This window comes from Melanerpes formicivorus, unplaced genomic scaffold (assembly GCF_026170545.1).
Source record: "Melanerpes formicivorus ecotype bairdi unplaced genomic scaffold, bMelFor1.0.p_v2 SCAF_88, whole genome shotgun sequence".
Classification (NCBI taxonomy): Eukaryota; Metazoa; Chordata; class Aves; order Piciformes; family Picidae; genus Melanerpes; species Melanerpes formicivorus.
The window spans coordinates 1,949,733-1,974,972 of NW_027142440.1; the positions used below are offsets into that span (position 1 = coordinate 1,949,733).

The 25,240-nt window shown below is 60.9% G+C and overlaps 1 protein-coding gene across 1 annotated transcript in view; it reads left to right on the forward strand.

Moving 5' to 3' along the window:
* Nucleotides 1-377: 377 nt before the first annotated feature.
* The window catches only part of SH2B2 (SH2B adaptor protein 2), a 45,281-nt gene continuing 20,418 nt past the window's right edge, over nt 378-25,240 (forward strand). The window contains exons 1-3 of the mRNA XM_068165381.1: nt 378-571; nt 1,592-1,717; nt 15,017-15,904. Of these exons, the coding sequence (XP_068021482.1) occupies nt 15,044-15,904 (861 nt within the window). The 5' untranslated portion in view covers nt 378-571; nt 1,592-1,717; nt 15,017-15,043. The remainder of the gene's footprint in view (nt 572-1,591; nt 1,718-15,016; nt 15,905-25,240) is intronic.

Here is a 25,240-nt window from a genome sequence, read left to right on the forward strand (position 1 = left end):
GGCGGGGAGGGGGCTGTGTCTGAATCCGGGGCGCCCTGCGGGTGCTTTCCGTGGCCATTGAGGCTTTGGGGTGCGCTCGGGGTGCCGCAGACGCCCCCAGCGGCGCCGGCAGCGGGGTGCGGGGGGAGGGAGGGAGGGAGGGAGGGATGAGCCTCCAGCCTCGGCCCGCCGCTCCCCGTGGGGGGCGCCCGGCCCGGTGCGTGTCGCCCCGGCTGGGTCGGGCTGCAGGCAGGGGCGGGCGGGGGCGAGGGGGGCGCAGAAGTCCCCCGGCGGCCCCGGGCGGGGCCCTTTAAAGCGGCGGGCGGAGGGAGGGGCGGGAGGCGGTGTCGCCGGGCGGCGGGGGGCGGCCGGGCACTGCTGGCCCGGGGAGCCGCGCCGAGCCGAGCGGAGCTGAGCCGAGCCGAGCCGGGAGCCGAGCCGAGCGGAGCTGAGCCGAGCCGAGCCGGGAGCCGCGCCGAGCCGAGCCGAGCCGGGATCCGAGCCCAGCCGAGTCGGGATCCGAACCGGGCTGCTCCGAACGGAGCCGAGCCGAGCTCAGCGCTGAGCCCAGCGGAGCCGAGCGGCGGGCCGGGTGAGCGCATCCCCCCGGTACCGGGTGGCGGCTGCCTTAGGCAACGGGGGAGGGGGGAGGAGGTCCCTTGTTTTCCTGGTTATCCCCCCCCCCCCATTAACACACCCCCCCCCCCCCCGTTTAGGAGCGGACCCCCCCAGCCCGGGGGAGGGTCTCCGCTTGCAGCGGGATCGCAGAGCTCCCCTCGCCACCCCCCGCCGCCGCCCCGGGGACGCTGGCCCCTGCAGCGGGGCGGAGCCGGGGGGGCTGCACCGGGCCGCCCCCTCCCTCCCCGAGATACCGGCCTGGAGCTTCGCACGGGCGGTCCGGGGGCTGCCGCCGCCCTCCAACCCCCCCAGCGCACACACACACACACACACACACACACACACACACACACACACACACACACACACACACACACACACGCACACCCCTCCATCCACCCCCGGCTGCCTCCTTCCCCCTCCCGGTGAGCATCGCCCCTCCGCCGGCCGGCCCCCAGCCGGGGTTGGGGGGTGCTGGGGCCGTTCCGGGGGGTGCTGGGGCCGTTCCCGGGGGTGCTGGGGCCGCCCCGGGCAGGCAGCGCTCCGGGGGCTGATGTCGCGCTGTGTCCCGGCTGGGTCCGGAGCGCCCCGGGCCGGCACGGCGGGGGGGGATGCTCCGGTTATTTAACCATCATTGTCTGCTCGGGCTTCGCAGGGGCTGCCCGGGGGGTTCTGAGGGCTCCCACCACCCACCCTGCCAGCCGGGTCCTGCCAAAGGCAGGACAGCACTGGTGCCACCTGGGCACCCAGTGCCTGCGGTCCCCAAGGGGCTCTGGGGACAGCAGTGGGGCAGCTGCAGCTCCTGAGCTTCCCTCCAGCCCTGCTGAGGCTGGGTTGCATCACACGAAGGCCTGTGGCAAGCAGAGGGACATTCTCTGGGGTCCTTCTGCTTATTTCTGGTTTCTGCTGAGGTGGCTGCTTGGGCTCAAGCACAGCAGAACCACCGTGGCCGTGCTTGCCCCAGGGCTTGACCACGTCCAACTTTGCCTTCCAGGCCCCTCCAAGTCAGGCTGGTCCCTCAGCCCCGTGTGGAAATCCATCAGCTGAAGTCATGCACTTGACCTGGGAGAACCACCCTGCTGGCACCTCAGGGACCCTGTGAGCTGGAACGGGAGAGGAGGTAAAACCACTCTGTCCACCCAGCCCCCTGCCTAGACCCCGTGGCCAGCCCTGCCACTGCTTCCTCGAGTGCTTCCCTCAGACCTCTCCTCCCTGGGGATGTTTGGTTAGCTGGGTGAGGGGTGGAGGAGGACCATGGGCTGTGTTTCCAAACAGGGATTGTGCTCCTACAGCGCCCAGGCTCCCGGGGAACCCTTGGTCCTCCCAGCCTGGGGCTTCAGCCATTGTGGCTGCAGGGACAGGTGGCTGTGCCCTGCCAGGGGATGTGCTTAGATGGGATCAGGAGTGCTCTTGGACCTCCCCTCTTGCATATGGTGTTGCTTTTCCTGTCCATCACTGGAGCACTGCAGTGCAGCCCAGAGTGGCCTCTGAATAGCTCACTTGTGAAAGAGCTGCATAGGCACAGAAGCACTGAATGGTTTGGGTTGGAAATGCCCTCCAGAGCCCCTCTGCCAGCCCAGCACCGCCATGGCCACCAAACCATGGCCCCAGGTGCCATGGCCACACCTTTCTGGAACACCTGCAGGCTCCACCACCTCCCTGGGCAGCCTGTGCCAACCCCTGACCACTCTTGCAGCAGGGAAAGTTTTCCTCATGTCCAACCTAAGCCTCCCCTGGCACAATGTGAGGCTATTTCCTCTCCTTCCATCACCTGAGCCTAGGGAGCAGAGCCCAGCCCCCACCTGTCTCCAGCCTCCTCTCAGGGAGCTGCAGAGAGCAATGAGGTCTCCCTCAGCTTCCTCTCCTCCAGGCTGAACACCCCCAGCTCCCTCAGCTGCTCCTCCCCAGCCCTGCTCTCCAGACCCTTCCCCAGCTTGGTTGCCCTTCTCTGGGCCAGCTCCTCAATGTCTCTCTTGGAATGAGAGGCCCCAGACTGACCCCAGAACTCAAGTTGTGGCCTTCCCAGTGCCCATTCCAGGGGCACAATCCCTGCCCTGCTCCTGCTGCCCACACCACTGCTGCTCCAGGCCAGGCTGCTGGGGAACTTCTTGGCCACCCCCTGGCTCATCCTCAGCTGCTGCCAACCAGCACCCCCAGATCCTTTCCAGGCACTCTGCCCCCATCCAGGGGCATTCCTGGGGTTGCTGTGACCCAGATGCAGAGAGATTTGTGCTGAGCTCGTGCAGCCTGTTGCTGTTCCTGAGGAGGGTTTGCCTGCCCACGTCTGCTGTCTCACTCCAAAGGGACCATTTCCCCCTGTGCCACTGGGTGACACAAGTCAGTCCCACAGGGGGCTGCAGAATGGAGCTTCCCCTGGCCTGGGCAAGGCTCTGGGCTGACAGCTGCCTCCTGCCTTGAGTGTGAGCCCCTGGGGTGGCTCAGGCTCGCTGTGGTTGCTTGGCTGCAGGGTTACCTCTCACAGCTGCTCCTCCTGACCTTCAGGTTCCCTCTTTTCCTGGGCTGCTCTGAGCATCTCTCACACACCCTCATGGCAGGGGGGGGTTGTCCAACCTCCTCTTGTCCTTTCTCCTTGGAGGTCAATCACTCATCTCTTCACGATGAGGATGTTGCTGGCTAATGCTCTTCCTCTTCCTCCTCCTCCTCCTCCTTTTGCTTTCCCCCTGGCAGGCAGAGAAACCTGATGATGGTTGCACATCTGCTGCTGCTGAATCAGGCTGCCTGGGATGCCCTGGGGCAGTGCTGCCTTCCCTGCTCTGCAGCCCAAGGCCCAGCAGGGCTGCTCCTGGCAGCCTCCTCCCGGTGCCCTCGCTTGCCCTTGGCCCACTTCCCTGACCCTGGATGCCAGTGAGGTGGTGGGATAAGGGTTGGAGACTTGTGCCTGGCTCAGTGCTCTGCTTCCTTGTGTGGAGGGAAACTGGGAACGCTGTGGGGAGTGCCTGGTGTGCTTCCAGGCTTCGATCCCAGCTGGCTCCATCGCAGCAGAGGGGAGGAAAGGTTGTCCCTAAATGGAAACCTGCTTCCCAGACCTGATTTCCTGTTCAAGGCAAAGCCAGAAGGGCTTGGAGGATCTGCCTGCTGCTGGATGCAGCATCCAGGCTTGGGGTGAGACTCAGTGCTGCAGCCATCAGTGCCTGCAGGTGCTGGCCAAGCTGTGGAGGGGGGGTCAGGAGAGGGACCTGGTGTGCCTCTGTACCAGGGTCCCTTCAGGAAGATGAGAGGAGGTTTGTGCCCTGCTGCACTGGGTCCTGGCAGTGTTTGGCATGCAAGCAGCATCCTGGCCTGGATCAGCAGTGGTGTGGCCAGCAGGAGCAGGGCAGGGACTGTCCCCCTGAATTGGGCACTGGTGAGACCACATCTCAAATCCTAGGTTCAGTCTGGGGCCTCTCATTCCAAGCAAGACACTGAGGAGCTGGTCCAGAGGAGGGCAACAAAGCTGATGAAGGGTCTGGAGAACAGGGCTGGTGGGGAGCAGCTGAGGGAGCTGGGGGTGTTCAGCCTGGAGCAGAGGAGGCTGAGGGAGACCTCATTGCTCTCTGCAGCTCCCTGAGAGGAGGCTGGAGCCAGGTGGGGGTTGGGCTCTTCTTCCAAAGAACACCTGATGGGATGAGAGGAAATGGCTTCAAGTTGCCCCAGGGGAGGTTTAGGTTGGACTGAGGAACAATTTCTTCCCCTTGAGGGTTGTCAGGGGATGGCCCAGGCTGCCCAGGGCAGTGGTGGTGCCCCTGTGCTTCCAGGGGTTTCTAAGGCCTTGTAGATGTGATTCTGAAGGACGTGGGTTGGTGGCGACCTGGCAGTGCTGGGAGGAGAGAGACTTGGGGGTGCTGGTGGACAAAAAGCTCAGCAGGAGCTCTCAGTGTGCACTTGTAGCCCGCAAGGCCAATCAGATCCTGGGCTGCAGCAGGAGAAGTGTGGCCAGCAGGGCAAGGGAGGTGATTCTCCCCCTCTGCTCAGCTCTGGGGAGACCCCACCTGGAGTCCTGCCTCCAGCTCTGGAGCCCCTATGACAAGAGGGATGTGGAGGTGCTGGAAGGTGTCCACAGCAGGGCCAGGAGGATGAGCAGAGGGCTGGAGCTGCTCTGCTGTGAGGACAGACTGAAGGAGTTGGGGCTGTTCAGTCTGGAGAAGAGAAGGCTCCCAGGTGACCTCATTGTGGCCTTCCAGGATCTGAAGGGGGCTACAGGAAGGCTGGGGAGGGACTGCTCAGGATCTCAGGCAGTGATAGGACTAGGGGGAATGGAATGAAGCTGGAGGTGGGGAGATTGAGGCTGGAGGGGAGGAGGAAGTTCTTCATCATGAGAGTGGTGAGACCCTGGAATGGGTTGTGCAGGGAGGTGGTTGAGGCCCCAGCCCTGGAGGTGTTTAAGCCCAGGCTGGCTGAGGCTGTGGCCAGGCTGATCTAGTGTGGGGTGTCCCTGCCCATGGCAGGGGGGTTGGAACTGGCTGATCCTTGTGGTCCCTTCCAACCTGGAATGATACTGTGATACTATGATACTATGACTCAGTGATCTCAGAGGTCTTTTCCAACCAAAACAGTTCTCTGGCTCTAAAGAGAGAGGCTGAAGCAGGGCAGTGCCCTGGCCAGGAGCCCTGGGGAAGGAGAGCTGGCTGAGAAGTTGGGCACAGCCTGTCCATCCCTTCTCTGTGCCTGTGGCCACCACAAAGCTCTGCCTGCCTGGGAGCTCTGCCGCAGCGGAGAGGGCAAAGAGCTGTTGGAGGTTGGCTCCCGCAGGCAGGAGCGGCTGCCGTGGCTGGCTGGGGCTGGAGGGGAGGGGGGGTTCAAAGCCCACTGGAATGTTTATGAGTTGTTTTGCTTAATGCACCACTTAAGCAATTAGCAGTGATTGTAGCAGCCCTGGTAGCAGTTGGTAGAGTTGGGTTTCCCGGGCTGGGCGAGCGTGAGGCAGCGGCGGAAGAGCAGCGCCGGAGCTGCAGAGGAAACACAAACACCGTCAGGGAATCTCACCCGGACCTGGGTAACCTTATCCCCTCCTCAGGATCTGCTGTAATTGAAAAACCACCCTGGGGGCTTCTCTGCCCTAACCCAAGGGATCCCCAGGCTGGAGGCAGAGCCGTGGCTGCGCTGTGCCCTGGCAGCATGCACCGCCCTGGGCATCCTGTGCCCCGGGCATCCTGTGCCCCCGACCCTCGCACCTTGCCCTCCAGAACCACCCCAGGAGCCCCTGGGGGTGTGCAGGGCAGGAGTGATCTCTTTGCACTTGCTTTGGGAACTGCAGTTGGGTTTATGTCAAGGAGGCTTTTCCCTTGAGTCCCCTGAGGGTTGAGGTGGGAGCCTGCTGGAGCGTGTCCAGAACAGGACAATAATGCTGGTGAGGGGTCCTGGGCACAGGTCCTGTGAGGAGCAGCTGAGGATCTGGGGTTGTTCAGCCTGGAGCAAAGGAGGCTGAGACCTCATTGTTCTCTACAGCTCCCTGGGAGGAGGCTGGAGCCAGATGGGGACTGGGCTCTTCTCCCAGGTAACAAGTGACAGGATGAGAGGAAATGGCCTCAAGTTGCCCCAGGGGAGGTTCAGGTTGCATGGAGGAAAAATCTCTTCACAGGAAGGGCCATCAGGCTGCCCAGGGAGGTGGTGGAGTCCCCATCCCCCCCAGGGAGGTGTTTAAAAGCTGTTTGGATGAGGAGCTCAGGGAGTCCCCCATGGGCCAGATGTGCCCAGGGAGCTGTTGGGTTATGGTTGAACTCGATGGTCTTGGGGTCTTTTCCAGCCAGGCAGTGGTGTGGTGCTGTGAGCTCCAGGGGCAGGTGGTGAGCAGCTCCATCTCCTGACATTTGGCATGGCCAGGAAGGGCCTGCCCAAGGTTCCAGGTCAGCAGTTAATGAGTAACCTGTGTGTGTGTGACATGTGGCACCAGCTGTGGCCCCTGGGGGTGGATATCGAAGAGCTTGACAAGGGTGGGAAGCCAGCAGGAGGAGGAGGAGGAGGAGGATTTAGTTGTGGGCTGAGGGGGGAAGGAGGTGAAGGCTTAGTGAGGGAAATGTGAGATTGCTTGGATGGGCTCAGGGCTTCAGCCACTGCTCTTGGGAGGCTCTGGTATTGTGAGCTTAAGAATAGCCTTTGGATGGGTTGCTCTCCTGTGGGAAGCTCCAGCTGGAGATGGACAGGTGAGGTGGCACTGGAGGGAGAGGGAAGAGACAACAGCCTCTGAGCTCCTTTGCAAGCCCTCTGTAGTTCATTTCTCTGATCTTTATTTCTGTTAATTCAAGCAGCAGCCAACTGTTGGCCATTGGGGGGTGGCCTCTGGTTCACTTGCAGCAGGCTGCCTCTGAGCCCCAGGCTGCAGTCCTGATGCCCACCCACAGGGATGCCTTGCAGAGCATCTCATTGCTGCAGCCTTAGGCCCCCTCCTCCCCCTCTGGGGTTAGAATCCCAGAACCCCAGCCTGGAGAGGTTGGAAGAGACCTCTGGAGCTCACCCAGGCCAAGCCCTGCTCCAGCAGGGCACCCACAGCAGCTTGCCCAGCACCACACTGCCCAGGGGGGGTTGGAAGCTCTCCACACAAGGACACTCCACAACCTCTCTGGGCAGCCTGCTCCAGGCCTCCAGCACCCTCACACCAAACAACTTTCTCCTCCTCTTCACATCCAACCTCCTGGCCTCCACTCTCTGCCCCTTGCTGCCCCTTGGCCTGGCCCTGGCCACCACTCAGCAGAGCCTGGCCCCAGCCTCTTGCCCCCCACAGCTCCTTCAGCTCTTGCTGAGCATTGCTCAGCTGCCCTCTGGGGCTGCTCTTCTGCAGGCTCTCAGCCCCAGGGCTCTCAGCCTTTGCTCCTCCCAGAGCTGCTCCAGGCCCCTCAGCAGCTCTGCAGCCTCCCCTGGACTCTCTCCAGCAGTTCTCTGTCCCTCCTGAACTGGGGAACCCACAACTAGATGCAGCACTCCACTTGTGGCTTCCTTAGGGCAGAGTTCAGGGGGAGAAAAGGACTCCTCAGATCCCATGCTGGTGTGCCCAGATCAGCAGCATGCTGAGAAGCTTGAGTGATGCTCCAGCCCCACTCACAGGCTGGCACCTTGGCTCCTGGCAAGCTGGCTGGAGTTCCTCAGGGAAGAGCTTAGCTCAGAGCTGATGGATCTTATCTGTTAGCTTGTCCTTGTTTTCTAGCAGCTGTCAGCACAGGAGGTAAGAGATGTGCTTTGGAGGGGGGTTGGAGGAGAAGGAGGAAAACAAGCCTGTGACATGAGGCTGCTCAGAGCAGTGGGAAACGGAGAAAGACTTTGTTGTTGCTGGGGGATTGCCACGGAGCTGAGCTCTGCCTGGCTGATCACAGCAGACTGGCTGCAGGTGAGGGTGTCTGTGTCCCACATCCCAGCCAGGTGCCCAGCACAGGGTGAGCAGTGCTGAGCTGGAGGCTCACTCCCTCAGCCAGCAGCAGGGCTGGAGCTGCATTCAATCCACAACCATTTGGATGTGGCCCCTGGGTCCTGGTCTGTTTGCAGCTGCAGTGGGGTTGGCACTGGGCTGCAGAACTGGGGGGTGGGGGGCACACACAGAGCTGTGTGCCACGCGTGCCAGAGGAGGGGAAAGGGGCATTTGGTGCCCATTTCATCTTCTGAAGGCATCTCCCTGTAGCACCTGTGCCTCAAAACCCTGCCCTGGAGAAGGGCCATGCACCACTGCTGGGGGCTTTGGGGGCATCTGCTTGAGGAGCTGCTCCAGCCAAGGCTGGGCTGCAGGAATCCCTCATCTGGCACCAGAAACAGACCTGAGAGGCCTTTTCACTTGGCATGAGTGGTTCCTAGGCTGCAGGTGACAGAAGGACCCTGTAGGGCATCTGGGCAGGGAGTCAAAGCCTGCATTTAACAGGGCATTGGTTCAAGGGAGGTGGTTTGACCATGAGATCTGAGGCCAAGCTGCTGCTGAATTCATGTTTCAGGGGGATGGACAAGGATTGCTGATGGCTTCTCTTGGAATTTCTGCCTGAGCCAGGCAGCTGCTCTGCTTTAAGGCCTGCAGGGCATCAACAGCACTTGGAAGAAGCAGCTTCTCCCCTGCCAGGGCTGCGGTGGGGCTGCAGGGATGTGTCCCACACCGCAGCAGATAACTTCTGCCTTTTTTGCCCTACCTCTTTCACTTCCTCACCTCAGCCTCTATATCTGGCTAAAGTTCTGATGGGTCTTGAGGGTTTGGATCCTTTTCAGCCCCTGGAGATGCCAAGGGAGGCTCCAGGAGGAGGACACTTGGCCTTCGCACGCTTCGGGTGTCCGCTGCGGAGCATCAGCTCCATGGCTGCTGCATCCCCCTCCCCTTTGGGCCTGCTCAGATGATGTGACCAGCTCTGAGCCCCCTGTGCTGCTCTCCCTGCCCTGCCATTCCCAGGGACCCTCCCCAGCCTGGCTTTCATTTTGCTTTCCCCATCTGCCCAGGGCAGGCAGAGCCTCGGGACGGCGCTGCCAGGGGCCAGGCTGCGCCGGGCGCTGCCAGAGGGCTGCCAGCCCGCCCAGAGCGGCAGCTCGCTGCTGCCAGGGGGTGGGGAGGTGTCACCTTGCCCCGGGGATCTCCCCTGGCCTGGCAGGCTGAGGTCAGGCTCTGTTCTGGGGGAGCAGGTGCCTGGATTTCCTCAGGCCATTCCCAGGGGATTGCCAGCTGGGGCTCTGAGCGGCATCGATCTTGCTGGAAACTGAGCAGCCTGCTGGGCTGGGGCAGCCAGGAACCAGCTGGGCACCTCCTGCCCTGTCAGCAAGGGCTTCACACACACCTTCCTCCCTCCCCTGCCTTCCCTCCATCCTGCCCAGGCCCACAGCTGGCCCCAGGAGCATTCCTCATGGGCTCACCTCTCACAGCCTGCCTCAGACAGGATTCTTCTCTGAACCTCACAGATTCACAGAATGCATCAGGTTGGAAGGGAGCCTTGGAGTTCATCTTGTCCAACCCCCCTGCAGTCAGCAGGGACATCTCCAACCAGAGCAGGCTGCACAGGGACACAGCAAGTTTGGTCCTGAATGACTCCACAGCCTCCCTGGGCAACCTGTGCCAGAGTCTCCCCAGCCTCACTGCAAAGAATTTCTTCCTCATCTCCACTCTCAATCTGCCCTCTCCCAGCTCAAAGCCATTGTCTCTCACCCTGGCACTCCCAGCCCTTGTCCAGAGTCCCTCCCCAGCTCTCCTGGAGCCCCTTTAGGTACTGGAAGGTTGCTCTAAGGTCTCCCTGGAGCCTTCTCCAGGCTGTACAGTTCCATCTCTCCCAGCCTGTCCTCACAGAGGAGATTCTCCAGCTTCTGATCATGGCCATGACCTCCTCTGGACCCTCTCCAGCAGGTGCATGTCCTTCATTCTTGCTTGCTTCAGCCCAGCCTGGCTGTGCTGGGCCCAGCAGAAGGAGCAGATCTCTTTGGTAGGGTTGCTTCCTTAACTGAAGCCCTGGGGGCTAGCACTGGGCTGGCTCTTCTGGCTACCCCATGCCCATGTTGCTGGTCCAGGTTATAGACACCTGCTGGTTCCTCCATACATCTCTGGTTCAGCAAATCCTGGTGGCTTGGTCCCAGACTCCTGCTTCATCAGATTTGGGGTTGGGAGGGGGTGTTTAATGGTCTCTTGCACTTCTGCTGACAGCTGAAATCTCATTTTTCCTTGAGGTCAGTGGCTGCCTTCAACTCTCAGATCTCCCTCCTCAGCACACAGCAGCATGGCTCTTGGAAGGTGGCTGCCAGCAGCTGCCTCCTGCCTGCCAGCCCACCCTGGCTTTCCACTTGGCTGATCCCCAGCAGTCCTTCCTCCTTCCTTCCTTCCTTTTTAAACCTTGACTTGCTTGGCTTGCAGTGGCAGCAGAGCACAGCTCTGCCCCAGGGGGTGTGTGGGGGCTGGTGGGGGTGGGTTAGGAGCCCATCATCACCAGCCTGGGCTCGTGGCTGCAGCTTCCCTTTGGCCACAAAGCTTCTCCCTTTCCCCATCCTGCTGTCTGCCCTCTCATGTAAGCCAGGCCAGGGACTCAAGGAGCCAGCTCCTTCTGCTGGCCCCTTTGGGGACAGCCTCATCTCAGCTGGTGCCCAGGGACAGGACAAGGGGCAGTGGACACAAACTGGAATGCAGCAAGTTCTGCCTGAATAGGAGGAGAAGCTTCTGCAGTGTGAGGCTGCTGGAGGCCTGGAGCAGGCAGCCCAGAGAGGTTGTGGAGTCTCCTGCTCTGGAGAGATTCCAGCTGGATGCCATCCTGTGCAGCCTGCTCCAAGTGCCCCTGCTGTAGCAGGAGGTTGCTCAGGATGATCTCCAGAGGACTCTTCAAAGCCCTGACATGATTCTGTTTTTCCAAGGGGATCATAGAATCATGGGATGGGTTGGGTTGGAAGGGACCTTAAAGCTCAGCCAGTTCCAATCCCCTCCCATGGGCAGGGACACCTCCCACCAGCACAGGCTGCTCAAGGCCTGGCCTTGAACACCTCCAGGGAGGAGGCAGCCACAGCCTCCCTGGGCAACCTGTGCCAGTGTCTCCCTACCCTCATAGTAAAGAACTTCCTCCTGATGTTCAACCTAAATCTGCCCTGCTCTGATTTCAACCCCCTGCCCCTCACCCCATCACCACAGGCCCTTGTAACAAGTCCTTCTCCAGCTTTCCTGTAGCCCCTTCAGGATCTGGCTCCTTCAGGAGGTGCCAGGAGCTCAACACAACCCTGGCTGAGCTGAGCTGGGCTGGCAGCAGCTGGCCCTTGCTGTCCCCAGAGCAGTGGCAGATTTGCTGCTGGTTTTCACCTGGAACTGATTTTGCTGCTGGCTGGCTGTGAGCTGAGCAAGTAGGGCAGTGCTGCTGGTGGGGGGAGCAGAGGCACCCTGGATAAAGGCAGCTCCACATGGATCAGTGGAGCCTGCTCCCTGCAGGAGTCAGGTGAATACCTGCCAGGCTGGGTGTCAGGGCCCTGATGGCTCTGCACTCTTGGGGGGCTGCCCCCAGCCACCCCACCTGCTCCCAGCATTGGCTGTGGGGTCCCAGCCAGGGGTTCCCAGAGCTGCTGTGGGGCTGGGGGTGCAGCAGAGGGTTAATGATCCCCTCCCACACCGCCTCCTCCTCCCCAGACCTGCCAGATGTGTCTGCTTGAGGCTTCCCTTTCATAAATTGGCCTTTTAAAGTCTGTCATCCCCCTGCAGATGAAAGGAAGGTGCTGTGATGCCTCTGCCTGAGCCTGGCTGCCATGCCTGGGTGGAGAGGCTCTTGTCTGGGGGCTTCAGCTCGGGGTTTGAAGTGCTTTTTGTTGGATTTTCCTTCTGATTTTCCCATGAGTGTCTCAGAGTCTGTTGCACCTTGCCTTGGTAGCCCTCAGTGTCAGGTGACAGGCTCTACTCCCTAGCACCAGCGCCTCAGCATGGAGAGATGGTGAGGAGAAGCATCCTCCCTGAGCCCACGGCTGGGGGGGCACCAGCAAAGCCCCAAGGGCTCAGCACCCAAGGGCTCAGCACCCAAGCTCAGCACCCAGGGCACAGCCAAGCTGCTCCCTTCTGGCAGATTCCATTAAACTCATTACCATGGGGCTTTGCCTTCTCCCCCAGCCCCCTTCCTGCCCTTCTCCCTTTTCCCCTCCCTTGCTCCTGCTGTGGCCTCTTGGATTGGCAGCAGGAAACTTCTCTTCTTTCTTTTCTCTCCCAGCCCAAACACTCCTGGCATGGGGGCTGGGGCAGCTCTCAGGGGGCTGGCTGTGACTTCTAAAGCCAAAGAGCTGCTGCCACAAGCTGGGGCCTTCAGATACTCTGCTCAGTGATGGATGAGGGGATGGGATGGGATGGATTGGGTGGATTGGGTTGATGGATGGATGGATTGGGTGGGTGGATTGGATGAGTAGATTGGATTGGATGGGTAGATTGGATGGGTGGATGGATTGGGTGATTGGGTGGATGGATTGGGTGGATGGATGGATGGATTGGGTGGGTGGATTGGATGGGTAGATTGGATTGGATGGATGGATTGGATGGATTGGGTGATTGGATGGTTGGATGGATAGATTGGATGGGTTGGGTGGATGGATGGATGGGTTGGGTGGATGGATTGGGTGATTGGATGGTTGGATGGATGGGTTGGGTGGGTGGATTGGATGGATGGATGGGTGGATGGATGGATGGGTGGGTGGATTGGATTGGATGGGTGGATTGGATGGGTAGATTGGATTGGGTGATTGGATGGATGGATTGGGTGGGTGGATTGGATGGGTAGATTGGATTGGATGGATTGGATTGAATGGGTGGATTGGATGGATGGATTGGATGGATTGGGTGATTGGATGGGTTGGGTGGATGGATTGGATGTGTAGATTGGATTGGATGGATGGATTGGATTGGATGGGTGGATGGATTGGGTGATTGGATGATTGGATGGATGGGTTGGGTGGGTGGATTGGATGGATGGATTGGGTGGGTGGATGGATGGATGGGTTGGGTGGGTGGATGGGATGGGTAGATTGGATTGGATGGATTGGATTGAATGGGTGGATTGGATGGATGGATTGAGTGATTGGATGGATGGATTGGGTGGATTGGATGGGTGGATTGGATTGGATGGGTGGATTGGATGGATGGATTGGGTGGATTGGGTTGGATGAATGGATTGGATGGATGGATTGGGTGATTGGATGGATGGATTGGGTGGATTGGATGGGTGGATTGGATGGATTGGAGTGGATGGATGAATTGGGTGGGTGGATTGGATGGATGGATTGGGTGGTTGGATGGGTGGATTGGATGGATTGGGTGGATTGGATGGGTAGATTGGATTGGATGGGTGGATGGATTGGGTGACTGGATGATTGGATGGATGGATTGGGTGGGTGGGTGGGTTGATGGATGGATGGATAGATGAAGCAGGAATTGTGTTTGCTGGGCAGATAACCAACAGCTTTGCATTTCCTTTCTGTTGGGGAAATGCAGACACTGCTCCCAGGCTGCAGGCTGGGGATTTGCCCAGCCCCAGCTCAGGTCTTGGGGAAAGCCCTGTGATGCTGGGAGGAACCTCACTGGGGATTTCTGCAGGAGCTGGAGCTCTGCTGGGGACCAGGGATGGTGCTGGGGGATGCAAGGGACCAGTGCAGGTCCCCCATAGCCATTTCTGTGCCCTGTCCTTGCTGCTCCCCTGGGACAAGCATCATTCCTGACTTGAAGGTGGGAAGATGCCTCATTGGGTGGGGGGCAAAGATGCTGAGGGGGAAGCTGTGTTGTCCTCAGGACAGTGAGGAGCAGCCAGGCTCCCTCAGCTTTGGCTCTTGAGCAGCTCAGGACTTCGGTTGCCATCGAGTGCTTGCCCAGGGGAGTTTGTCTCTGTCTCTCTGGAGGGGTTTGAGAGCTAATTCCAGAGCTGGAGGTGCTCCCAGAGAGCTCCAGTATTCCCTGCTGGTGGGCCAGGCAGTGTCTTGTCTCCAGAGGGCTGTGGTGGGGAAATAACAACCAGCTCCTGACTGCTGCTCTGGATCCCAGCTTTTGGGGCTCAGCCTCTCAGGGTGCACAGATCTGGGCTTCAGCTCCCTTCAGCCTCTGCTGGGATCCTGGGTCTGGCTTTTGGTCTTCTTTTTCCACCCTTACTCAACTACTCATTGGCCTCAGCCAAAGACCTGTCCTGGAGTTAATCTGTTCCACCATGGTGCCTGAGGCTCAGCAAGGAGGGCAAGGGGCAGAGGCTGAGCTGCTTCTCAGCTTGGTCTGCTGGAAAAGTCACCAGCCAGGGAGGTCTCAGCCATGGCTGTGGGGGGACATGAGAGCAGCTGAGATGTCACCCAGCTGGGCTGTAGAGCTTGGGAAGGAGCAGCTCTGCTGGAACACATTGGGCTCATCTTTGCCAGCCAGAGAAGCAAGCTCCACATCTCTGCAAGCAGCAGAACCGACGTGTCCAAGGCTCAGGGCAGACACAGGGACGGAGCTGCTGGGTGTGGAGGGGAGAGTGCTGCCCTCTGAGCCCATGTGGGTCCTTCTGGCATGCTGGCTGCTCCCTCACCCCAGGGGAGAGCTGCTGCCATGCCCAGGTAGGGCATGGGCAGGAGAAATGCTGAAGGCAAATCCCCAGGGGCTCCTCCAGCTGGGGATTCCTTAGTGGTGTGATGAGAAATCGATGAAGCTTCTGCGTGGTCATCACCAGAGGGCCAGCACGCTGCTGCTGCTGGGGCCAGGAGTGTTGCTGCTGCATGAGATGGGGATGGAGCAGCACAGCAACTCCTTCCCACGGCGTTTGCCTTCGCTCCGGGGCTGCAAAGCTGCTCCTGCTCCGCGGGGGAGGGGGATGATAAAATCATGGCATGGGGTGGGTTGGGAGAGACCTCCAAAGCTCATCCAGTCCAACCCTCTGCAGTCAGCAGGGACATCCTCCACTGGATCAGGCTGCCCAGAGCCCCGAGACGTGGGTTGGTGAGGGGCCAGAGCCGGGCAGGGTGGGTGGCCCAGGTGCTCGCCCGGGCTGACGCTGTGCCCTTGCCCCCGCAGCCGGCCGGCAGGTGGAATGGGGCAGCCATGAACGGCGAGGCCCTGTGCCAGGAGCCCTCCTCCCCACTCCCCGACTGGAGGGAGTTCTGCGAGCTGCACGCCCAGGCGGCCGCCGTCGACTTCGCCCAGAAGTTCTGCCAGTTCCTGAAGGAGAATCCTCACTACGACACCCCCGGGGCCGAGACCTCCTTCTCCCACCACTTCGCCGCCAACTTCCTGGACATCTTCAGCCTGGAGGTCAGCCGAGTCTTCGTCTCCGACTCCCCCACCAAGTACAACATCGTGCCCTTCGTGGGGCTGCAGAACTGCCACGTCCCCTACGGGCGGGAGCTCGCCCCGAGGAAGGAGGAGACCTCCAGCGAGTCCCTGGACAGCATGGAGGCGCCGCTGGGCGCCGGCCGCTACCTGAGCGCCGCGCAGCAGGCGCAGGCTCGCAAGGTCTCCTCCTACGGCCAGTCCCGCAGCTCCGAGGACGTCTCCATCCACGCCGCCGCCAAGCCCAAGTTCAAGAAGGGCTTCTCCCTGCGGAACATGAGCCTCTGCGTGGTGGACGGCATGAAGGAGATGTGGCACCGCAAGTCCTCGCCGGAGCCCGGCGCCGAGGCTGCCCCCGGCGGCCGCAGAGCCGAGAGGGAGCCCTGGCCGGCCGGGAGCAAGGAGCCTGCCGACCCCCGGGAGAAATGGACACACAAGCTGCGCCTGGCCAAGGTGCCCTCCGCCAAGGTGGAGCTGGTGGACATCCAGAGGGAGGGCACCCTGCGCTACATGGTGGCCGACGACACGAACTGTGTGGGCAGCTCGCAGTGGCAGAAGTGCCGCCTGCTGCTGCGCAAGGCCGGCAAGGTGGAGGGGGAGAGGTTCCTCCTCGAGTTCTACGTCCCCCCGAAGGTGAGTCCTGCCTTCCCCTGCTGCATGCACACCTAACCAGGTTGGAAAAGAGCTCAGGGATCATCAAGTCCAACCTCTCACCCAGCACCATCTGATCAACTCAACCATGGCACCAAGTGCCTCAGCCAGGCTCTGCCTAAACACCTCCAGGGATGGGGACTCCACCACCTCCCTGGGCAGCACATCCCAGTGGCCAATCTCTCTTGCTGGGAAGAATTTCTTCCTAATATCCAGCCTAAACTTCCCCTGGCACAGCTTGAGACTGTGTCCTCTTGTTCTGGTGCTGCTTGCCTGGCAGAAGAGACCAACCCCCAGCTGGCTCCAACCTCCCTTCAGGGAGTTGGAGAGAGCAAGAAGGTCTCCCCTGAGCCTCCTCTTCTCCAGGCTAAGCAACCCCAGCTCCCTCAGCCTCTCCTCACAGGGCTGTGCTCCAGACCCCTCCCCAGCTTTGTTGCCCTTCTCTGGACACCTTCAAGTCTCTCAATGTCCTTCTTGAGCTGAGGAGCCCAGAACTGGACACAGGACTCAAGATGTGGCCTAAGCAGTGCTGAACACAAGGACTTCCCTGCTCCTGCTGGCCACACTGTTCCTTGTGCAGGCCAGGATGCCCTTGGCCTTCTTGGACACCTGGGCACACTGCTGGCTCTTGTTCAGCTGCTGTCACCCGCTTCCCCCAGGTCCCTCTCTGCCTGGCTGCTCTCAGCCACTCTGCCCCCAGCCTGTAGCTCTGCCTGGGGTTGCTGTGGCAAATGTGCTGCTGCTTTCCCTCAGCAGTTTGAGCAGCAGCTGGGCTTTACTTGAGGTATTTCTCACTCCCACTGCTGAGTGTGGGGGGTTGGAATGCCACCCCCCCAGCATAAAATTGCCAGCCCAGCCCATTTGGAAGCGAAGGAAGCTGTATTTGCAAGCAAAACTCCCAATCTGCAGTGGAATGCAATGAAGGTGTACAAACCAGACAGTATTTGCATCTCTGTGCAAGCAGTTGCAATTTATAAACACCACAAGAACCCCCCTGGACAAACCAGGAGGGGATGGGGTGGGGGATGCTACTTATAGCTTCCCACTCCCTGCCCCCTTCCCTACCCCTCTGTACACAGGACAGGGCCCAGGACAGCCTCAGGAGGTGCAACAAGACCAAGGGCAAGGTCCTGCAGCTGGGGCAGGGCAATCCCAGGCACTGCTATAGGCTGGGCAGGGACTGGCTGGAGAGCAGCGCTGAAGGAAAGGCCTTGGGGGTGCTGGGGGAGGAGAAGCTCAACAGAAGCCAGCAGGGAGCACTTGCAGCCCAGAGAGCCAAGCAGAGCCTGGGCTGCAGCAAGAGAAGTGTGGCCAGCAGGGCCAGGGAGGTGCTGCCCCTTGTGCTGTCCCTGGGCACCACTGAGCAGAGTCTGCCCCCAGCCTCTTGCCCCCCACAGCTCCTTTAGCTCTTGCTGAGCATTGCTCAGCTCCCCTCTGGGGCTGCTCTTCTTCAGGCTCAGCAGTTGGAAGGGACCTCTGGAGATGATGCAGTCCAGCCTGCTGCTGCAGCAGGGTCACCCAGAGCAGGCTGCTCCCAGGGGCTTTATGTGCTGGGAAGGACATCTCCAGTTCGTAAGTAGCGAGGGAAGGCAAATCTCTGAGCTCCTCCAGGGCTTTCTCACTTTGTATTTCAGTTCCTGGTAGCACAGCTGGGCCAAGGGGAGCCCTTGTGGGGCAGCTGCTCCATGGGGCTTGGTGTGCTCTGACCCCCAGAGCAGCCTTGGTTTGGTGGCTGGCTGGATCCAGACAGGAGAGTTTAAAATACCATTTTCTACTTTTCTGAGGCCAGGATGGAGCTGGGCACTGCCTGCTGCTGCCTCTGCTTCTGGAGAACAGATCTTGTGAGGAGCAGCTGAGGGAGCTGGGGGTGCTCAGCCTGGAGAAGAGGAGGCTGAGGGAGACCTCATTGCTCTCTGCAGCTCCCTGAGAGGAGGCTGGAGCCAGGTGGGGGCTGGGCTCTGCCCTTAGGATCAGGTGATGGAATGAAAGGAAATGTCCTGAAATTGTGCCAGGGGAGGCTTAGGTTGGAGATGAGGAAAACTTTCTCTGCTGCCAGAGTGGTCAGGGATTGGCACAGGCTGCCCAGGGAGGTGGTGGACTCCCCATCCCTGGAGGTGCTCAAGAACCTGTGGCCACGGCACCTGGGGCCATGGCTTGGTGGCCATGGTGGTGCTGGGCTGAGGTTGGACTGGATGAGCTTGGAGGCATTTTCCAACCCAAACCATTCTGGGATTGTCTGACCTTTCCTGACAAAACCTCAGCCATGAGTTCAGACTCAAGTGGATCTCTGCAGAGGGCAGCTCAGTGCTGTTTGGTGGCCCAGTGCTGGTGGCTGCCTGGGGCAGGCTTCCTCAGCCCAGAGACCACACAGGACCTGGCTGGAAAGAGGCCACAGAGCAGCTGGTGGGGGTGAGCTGCTGGAACAGCACCAAAGGGAGAATAAACTCCAGGTGAAATGCAGCAACTGCTGCTCCTGGCACCTTGGAGAGAGCTCAGGCAGGGATTTCTTTAGAGCATCTTCATTTGCCTCCCAGCATCACTTCTGACATCATTCTATGGCAACCTCTACACTCACTGCCTGCTCTTCTGCTGGGGTCACTCCCTGCCTTGGCTTACACCTTCCTCCCCTCATCCCATCTTAGAGTCATGGAATGGTCAGGGTTGGAAGGGAGCTCAAGGCTCAGCCAGCTCCAACCCCCCTGCCATGGCCAGGGACACCTCACACCACAGCAGGTTGCTCACAGCCACCTCCAGCCTGGCTGCAAACACCTCCAGGCAGGAGGCTTCCACCACCTCCCTGGGCAACCTGTGCCAGGCTCTCACCACCCTCCTGGGGAGCAACTTCTTCCTCACAGCCAAGCTCAATCTCCCCACTTCCAGTTTTGCTCCATCCCCCCCAGTCCTATCCCTCCCTGACACCCTCAAAAGTCCCTCCCCAGCTTTCCTGCAGCCCCCTGCAGATCCTGGAAGGCCACAGTGAGGTCTCCTGGGAGCCTTCTCCTCTCCAGCCTGCACAACCCCAACTCCCTCAGGCTGTGCTCGCAGCAGAGCAGCTCCAGCCCTCTGCTCCTCCTCCTGGCCCTGCTCTGGACACCTTCCAGCCCCTCCAGAGCCTTCCTGGCACAGAGGCTCCAGAACTGGCCCCAGAGCTGCAGCTGTGGTCTCAGCAGAGTGGAGCAGAGGGGCAGAATCCCCTCCCTGGCCCTGCTGGCCACACTTCTCTTGCTGCAGCCCAGGCTCTGCTTGGCTCTCTGGGCTGCAAGTGCTCCCTGCTGGCTCCTGCTGAGCTTCTCCTCCCCCAGCACCCCCAAGGCCTTTTCTCCAGGGCTGCTCTCCAGCCAGTCCCTGCCCAGCCTGTATTGGTGCATCCAATCTCAATCTCCCCACTTCTAGTTCTGCTCCATCCCCCCAGTCCTATCCCTCCCTGACACCCTCAAAAGTCCCTCCCCAGCTTTCTTGGACCCCCCCTGCAGACACTGAAAGGCCACAATTAGGACTCCTGGGAGCCTTCTCCTCTCCAGACTGATCTTGCATCCACCTGATCCAGCTGTGGCAGTGGCACCAGTCTGGCACAGCTGGAGGAAACCAGAGGTTTCTCACAGCCCATGGCTTTTCATGTAGGCCCTACAAAAACTATGGGCCTGTCTTTAAAGATTTGAAGGGCAGAGGCCTCCTGGAGAGGGAGGTTCAGGTTGGCTACCAGGAAAAATGCCTTCCCCCAAAGGGTTGCCAGGCACTGGCCCAGGGAGGTGGTGGAGTCCCCATCCCTGGAGGGGTTTCAAAGCCAGATGGATGTGGTGCTGAGGGCTGTGGTGCAGTGGCTGAGCAGCAGTGCTGTGGCTGTGAGCTCTGGGGGAGTGCTTGGGCTGGCTGAGCTCAGAGGCCTCTGCCAGCCTCAGCAGTTCCAGGGCTCTGTGGCCCTTCCCTGGCTCACCAATGCCTTCACAGCTGATTTCCTTTCCTTTGGAAGCAGCTGGCTCCTCCTTTCTGACCTCCCCCTTGCCAACATCCCCCAGGGCAGGGCTGAGCCCCCAGGGCTGGTGGAAACAAAACATCCCAGAGGGGGAAAAGCAGTTCCTCTTCTGCCTTGGATTTATCCTTTCCTGTCCCCTCAAAAATGGGAACTGATCCTCTTGTTGGTAACCTGCACCCAGTGCTCAGCACTGGTCCCATCCTCCCCCAGGCACCCACAACCAGCTGATGGATAGGACCATGGAATGGTTGGGTGGGAAGGGAGCTCCAGAGCTCATCCAGTGCAACCCCCTGCACTCAGCAGGGACATCCTCCACCAGAGCAGGCTGCTCAGAGCCCTCTCCAGCCTCACCTTCAATATCTCCAGGGATGAGGTCTCAGCTCCCTCCCTGGGCAACCTGCTGCAGTGTCCCAGCAGCCTCCTGGGGCAGAACTTGTTCCTCACATCCAATCTCAATCTGCTCTGCTCTCATTGCAAACCACTGCCCCTGGGGCTGTCCCTGCAGGCCTTTGGGAGCAGTCCCTCTGCAGCCTTCCTGGAGCCCCTGCAGGGACTGGGAGGCTGCTCTGAGGTCTGCCCAGAGCCTTCTCTTCTGCAGGCTGAACACCCCCAGCTCCCTCAGCCTGTCCCCACAGCAGAGGTTCTCCAACCTCTGATCACCTCCATGGCCTCCTCTGGACCTGCTCCAGCAGGTCTGTGCCTCACTTGTGTTTGGGGTTCCATGCACTGCAGGTGAGGTCTCCCCAGGGCAGAGCAGAGCAGAGGGGCAGGATCCTCTCTCCAGCTCTGGCCACACTGCTTTGGCTGCAGCCCAGGCTGCCCCTGGCCTCCTGTGCTGCCAGTGCCCATTGCTGGCTCCTGTCCAGCTTCTGCCCCCCAGGACCCCCAGGTCCTTGTCCCCAGGGCTGCTCTCTCTCTCTCTCTCCTCACCCCCAGCCTGGGTTGATAGTGAGGATGGTTCTGAGCAGGAGCAGAGCTCTGCACTTGCTCCTGTGGCACCTCCTGAGCTCCACCTGGGCACCACCTCTGCAGCTTGGCCAGGACCTGCTGGATGACTTCCCATCCCTCCAGCCTGTGGGCAGCACCACTCAGCTCAGAGCCCTCAGCACCACTCAGCTCAGAGTCCCCAGCACCACTCAGCTCAGAGCCCCCAGCACCACTCAGCTCAGTCCCCAGCCCCACTCAGCTCAGAGCCCCCAGCCCCACTCAGCTCAGAGCCCCCAGCACCACTCAGCTCAGAGCCCCTAGCACCACTCAGCTCAGAGCCCCCAGCCCCACTCAGCTCAGAGCCCCCAGCACCACTCAGCTCAGAGTCCCCAGCACCACTGAGCTCAGAGTCCCCAGCACCACTCAGCTGAGAGCCCTCAGCACCACTCAGCTCAGAGTCCCCAGCACCACTCAGCTCAGAGTCCCCAGCACCACTGAGCTCAGAGTCCCCAGCACCACTCAGCTCAGAGCCCTCAGCACCACTCAGCTCAGAGTCCCCAGCACCACTCAGCTCAGAGCCCCCAGCACCACTCAGCTGGGTGTCCCCAGCACCTCTCAGCTCAGAGCCCTCAGCACCTCTCAGCTCAGAGCCCCCAGCACCACTCAGCTCAGAGCCCCCAGCACCACTCAGCTGGGTGTCCCCAGCACCTCTCAGCTCAGAGCCCTCAGCACCTCTCAGCTCAGAGCCCTCAGCACCACTCAGCTCAGAGTCCCCAGCACCACTCAGCTCAGAGCCCCCAGCACCACTCAGCTCAGAGTCCCCAGCACCACTCAGCTCAGAGCCCTCAGCACCACTGAGCTCAGAGTCCCCAGCACCACTCAGCTCAGAGTCCCCAGCACCACTCAGCTCACAGCCCTCAGCACCACTGAGCTCAGAGTCCCCAGCACCACTCAGCTCAGAGTCCCCAGCACCACTCAGCTCAGTCCCCAGCACCACTCAGCTCACAGCCCCCAGCCCCACTCAGCTCAGAGCCCCCAGCACCACTCAGCTCAGAGCCCCCAGCCCCACTCAGCTCAGAGCCCCCAGCACCACTCAGCTCAGTCCCCAGCACCACTCAGCTCACAGCCCCCAGCCCCACTCAGCTCAGTCCCCAGCCCCACTCAGCTCAGAGCCCCCAGCACCACTCAGCTCAGAGCCCCCAGCACCACTCAGCTCAGAGCCCTCAGCACCACTCAGCTCAGAGCCCCCAGCACCACTCAGCTCAGAGCCCCCAGCCCCACTCAGCTCAGAGCCCCCAGCACCACTCAGCTCAGAGCCCCCAGCACCACTCAGCTCAGAGTCCCCAGCACCACTGAGCTCAGAGTCCCCAGCACCACTCAGCTGAGAGCCCTCAGCACCACTCAGCTCAGAGTCCCCAGCACCACTCAGCTCAGAGTCCCCAGCACCACTGAGCTCAGAGTCCCCAGCACCACTCAGCTCAGAGCCCTCAGCACCACTCAGCTCAGAGTCCCCAGCACCACTCAGCTCAGAGCCCCCAGCACCACTCAGCTGGGTGTCCCCAGCACCTCTCAGCTCAGAGCCCTCAGCACCTCTCAGCTCAGAGCCCCCAGCACCACTCAGCTCAGAGCCCCCAGCACCACTCAGCTGGGTGTCCCCAGCACCTCTCAGCTCAGAGCCCTCAGCACCTCTCAGCTCAGAGCCCCCAGCACCTCTCAGCTCAGAGTCCCCAGCACCACTCAGCTGGGTGTCCCCAGCACCTCTCAGCTCAGAGCCCTCAGCACCTCTCAGCTCAGAGCCCTCAGCACCACTGAGCTCAGAGTCCCCAGCACCACTCAGCTCAGAGCCCCCAGCACCACTCAGCTCAGAGTCCCCAGCACCACTCAGCTCAGAGCCCTCAGCACCACTGAGCTCAGAGTCCCCAGCACCACTCAGCTCAGAGTCCCCAGCACCACTCAGCTCACAGCCCTCAGCACCACTGAGCTCAGAGTCCCCAGCACCACTCAGCTCAGAGTCCCCAGCACCTCTCAGCTCAGAGCCCCCAGCACCACTCAGCTCAGAGCCCCCAGCACCACTCAGCTCAGAGCCCCCAGCACCACTCAGCTCAGAGCCCCCAGCACCACTCAGCTCAGAGTCCCCAGCACCTCTCAGCTCAGAGCCCCCAGCACCACTCAGCTCAGAGCCCCCAGCACCACTCAGCTCAGAGCCCCCAGCACCACTCAGCTCAGAGCCCCTAGCACCACTCAGCTCAGAGCCCCCAGCCCCACTCAGCTCAGAGTCCCCAGCACCACTCAGCTCAGAGCCCCCAGCACCTCTCAGCTCAGAGTCCCCAGCACCACTCAGCTGGGTGTCCCCAGCACCTCTCAGCTCAGAGCCCTCAGCACCTCTCAGCTCAGAGCCCTCAGCACCACTGAGCTCAGAGTCCCCAGCACCACTCAGCTCAGAGCCCCCAGCACCACTCAGCTCAGAGTCCCCAGCACCACTCAGCTCAGAGCCCTCAGCACCACTGAGCTCAGAGTCCCCAGCACCACTCAGCTCAGAGTCCCCAGCACCACTCAGCTCACAGCCCTCAGCACCACTGAGCTCAGAGTCCCCAGCACCACTCAGCTCAGAGTCCCCAGCACCACTCAGCTCAGTCCCCAGCACCACTCAGCTCACAGCCCCCAGCCCCACTCAGCTCAGAGCCCCCAGCACCACTCAGCTCAGAGCCCCCAGCCCCACTCAGCTCAGAGCCCCCAGCACCACTCAGCTCAGAGCCCCCAGCACCACTCAGCTCAGAGCCCTCAGCACCACTCAGCTCAGAGCCCCCAGCACCACTCAGCTCAGAGCCCCCAGCACCACTCAGCTCAGAGCCCCCAGCCCCACTCAGCTCAGAGCCCCCAGCACCACTCAGCTCAGAGCCCCCAGCACCACTCAGCTCAGAGTCCCCAGCACCACTCAGCTCAGAGTCCCCAGCACCACTCAGCTCAGAGCCCCCAGCACCACTCAGCTGGGTGTCCCCAGCACCACTGAGCTCAGAGTCCCCAGCACCACTCAGCTGAGAGCCCTCAGCACCACTCAGCTCAGAGTCCCCAGCACCACTCAGCTCAGAGTCCCCAGCACCACTCAGCTCAGAGCCCTCAGCACCACTCAGCTCAGAGTCCCCAGCACCACTCAGCTCAGAGCCCCCAGCACCACTCAGCTGGGTGTCCCCAGCACCTCTCAGCTCAGAGCCCTCAGCACCTCTCAGCTCAGAGCCCCCAGCACCACTCAGCTCAGAGCCCCCAGCACCACTCAGCTGGGTGTCCCCAGCACCTCTCAGCTCAGAGCCCTCAGCACCTCTCAGCTCAGAGCCCCCAGCACCTCTCAGCTCAGAGTCCCCAGCACCACTCAGCTGGGTGTCCCCAGCACCTCTCAGCTCAGAGCCCTCAGCACCTCTCAGCTCAGAGCCCTCAGCACCACTGAGCTCAGAGTCCCCAGCACCACTCAGCTCAGAGCCCCCAGCACCACTCAGCTCAGAGTCCCCAGCACCACTCAGCTCAGAGCCCTCAGCACCACTGAGCTCAGAGTCCCCAGCACCACTCAGCTCAGAGTCCCCAGCACCACTCAGCTCACAGCCCTCAGCACCACTGAGCTCAGAGTCCCCAGCACCACTCAGCTCAGAGTCCCCAGCACCACTCAGCTCAGAGTCCCCAGCACCACTCAGCTCAGAGCCCTCAGCACCACTCAGCTCAGAGCCTTCAGCACCACTCAGCTCAGAGTCCCCAGCACCACTCAGCTGGGTGTCCCCAGCACCACTCAGCTCAGAGTCCCCAGCACCTCTCAGCTCAGAGCCCCCAGCACCTCTCAGCTCATTGTCACTTCCATTCTCTGCTCCATGATGCTCCAAATCTCAGAGCCCTGGGGAGGACCAGCCCCAGGGAGCAGCTCCAGAGGCTGCTTTGGGGGGATTTGTGATAATTAAAAGCAAACATCTGGGGGTTTAGTGGCAGGCCCCACCTCCTGCCTCCCCTTGCAGGCTCTGCTGGGTGCTGGGGGAGCCCCAGGGGAAATTTGTTTTCCTCTATTTCCATGTAATTAAAATTCCCTGCATGGCTCAGGGCTGCTGCCTCACAGCTTCTCAGCTGAGATGCTGGATAAATGGAGCTGCTTTCCACATGGGAAGCAACCCCCAGCAGCCAGCACATCTGCAGCAGGAGGAGGCTCATAAAGGAGAGGGAACGAGTGGTCTGGGCAGAGCTGGGCTCTCAGCCTGGGCTGGAGCAAGGAGGAGGATCAGCAGTTAAAGGCTTTGACCTCTCCAGCTTCCACCAAGCCTCTCCCTGGGTTAATTAAAGGAGCTTGGAGTTATCAGGCACATAGCCAGCAGGGCCAGGGAGGGGATTCTGCCCCTCTGCTCCACTCTGCTGGGACCACAGCTGGAGCTCTGGGGCTAGTTCTG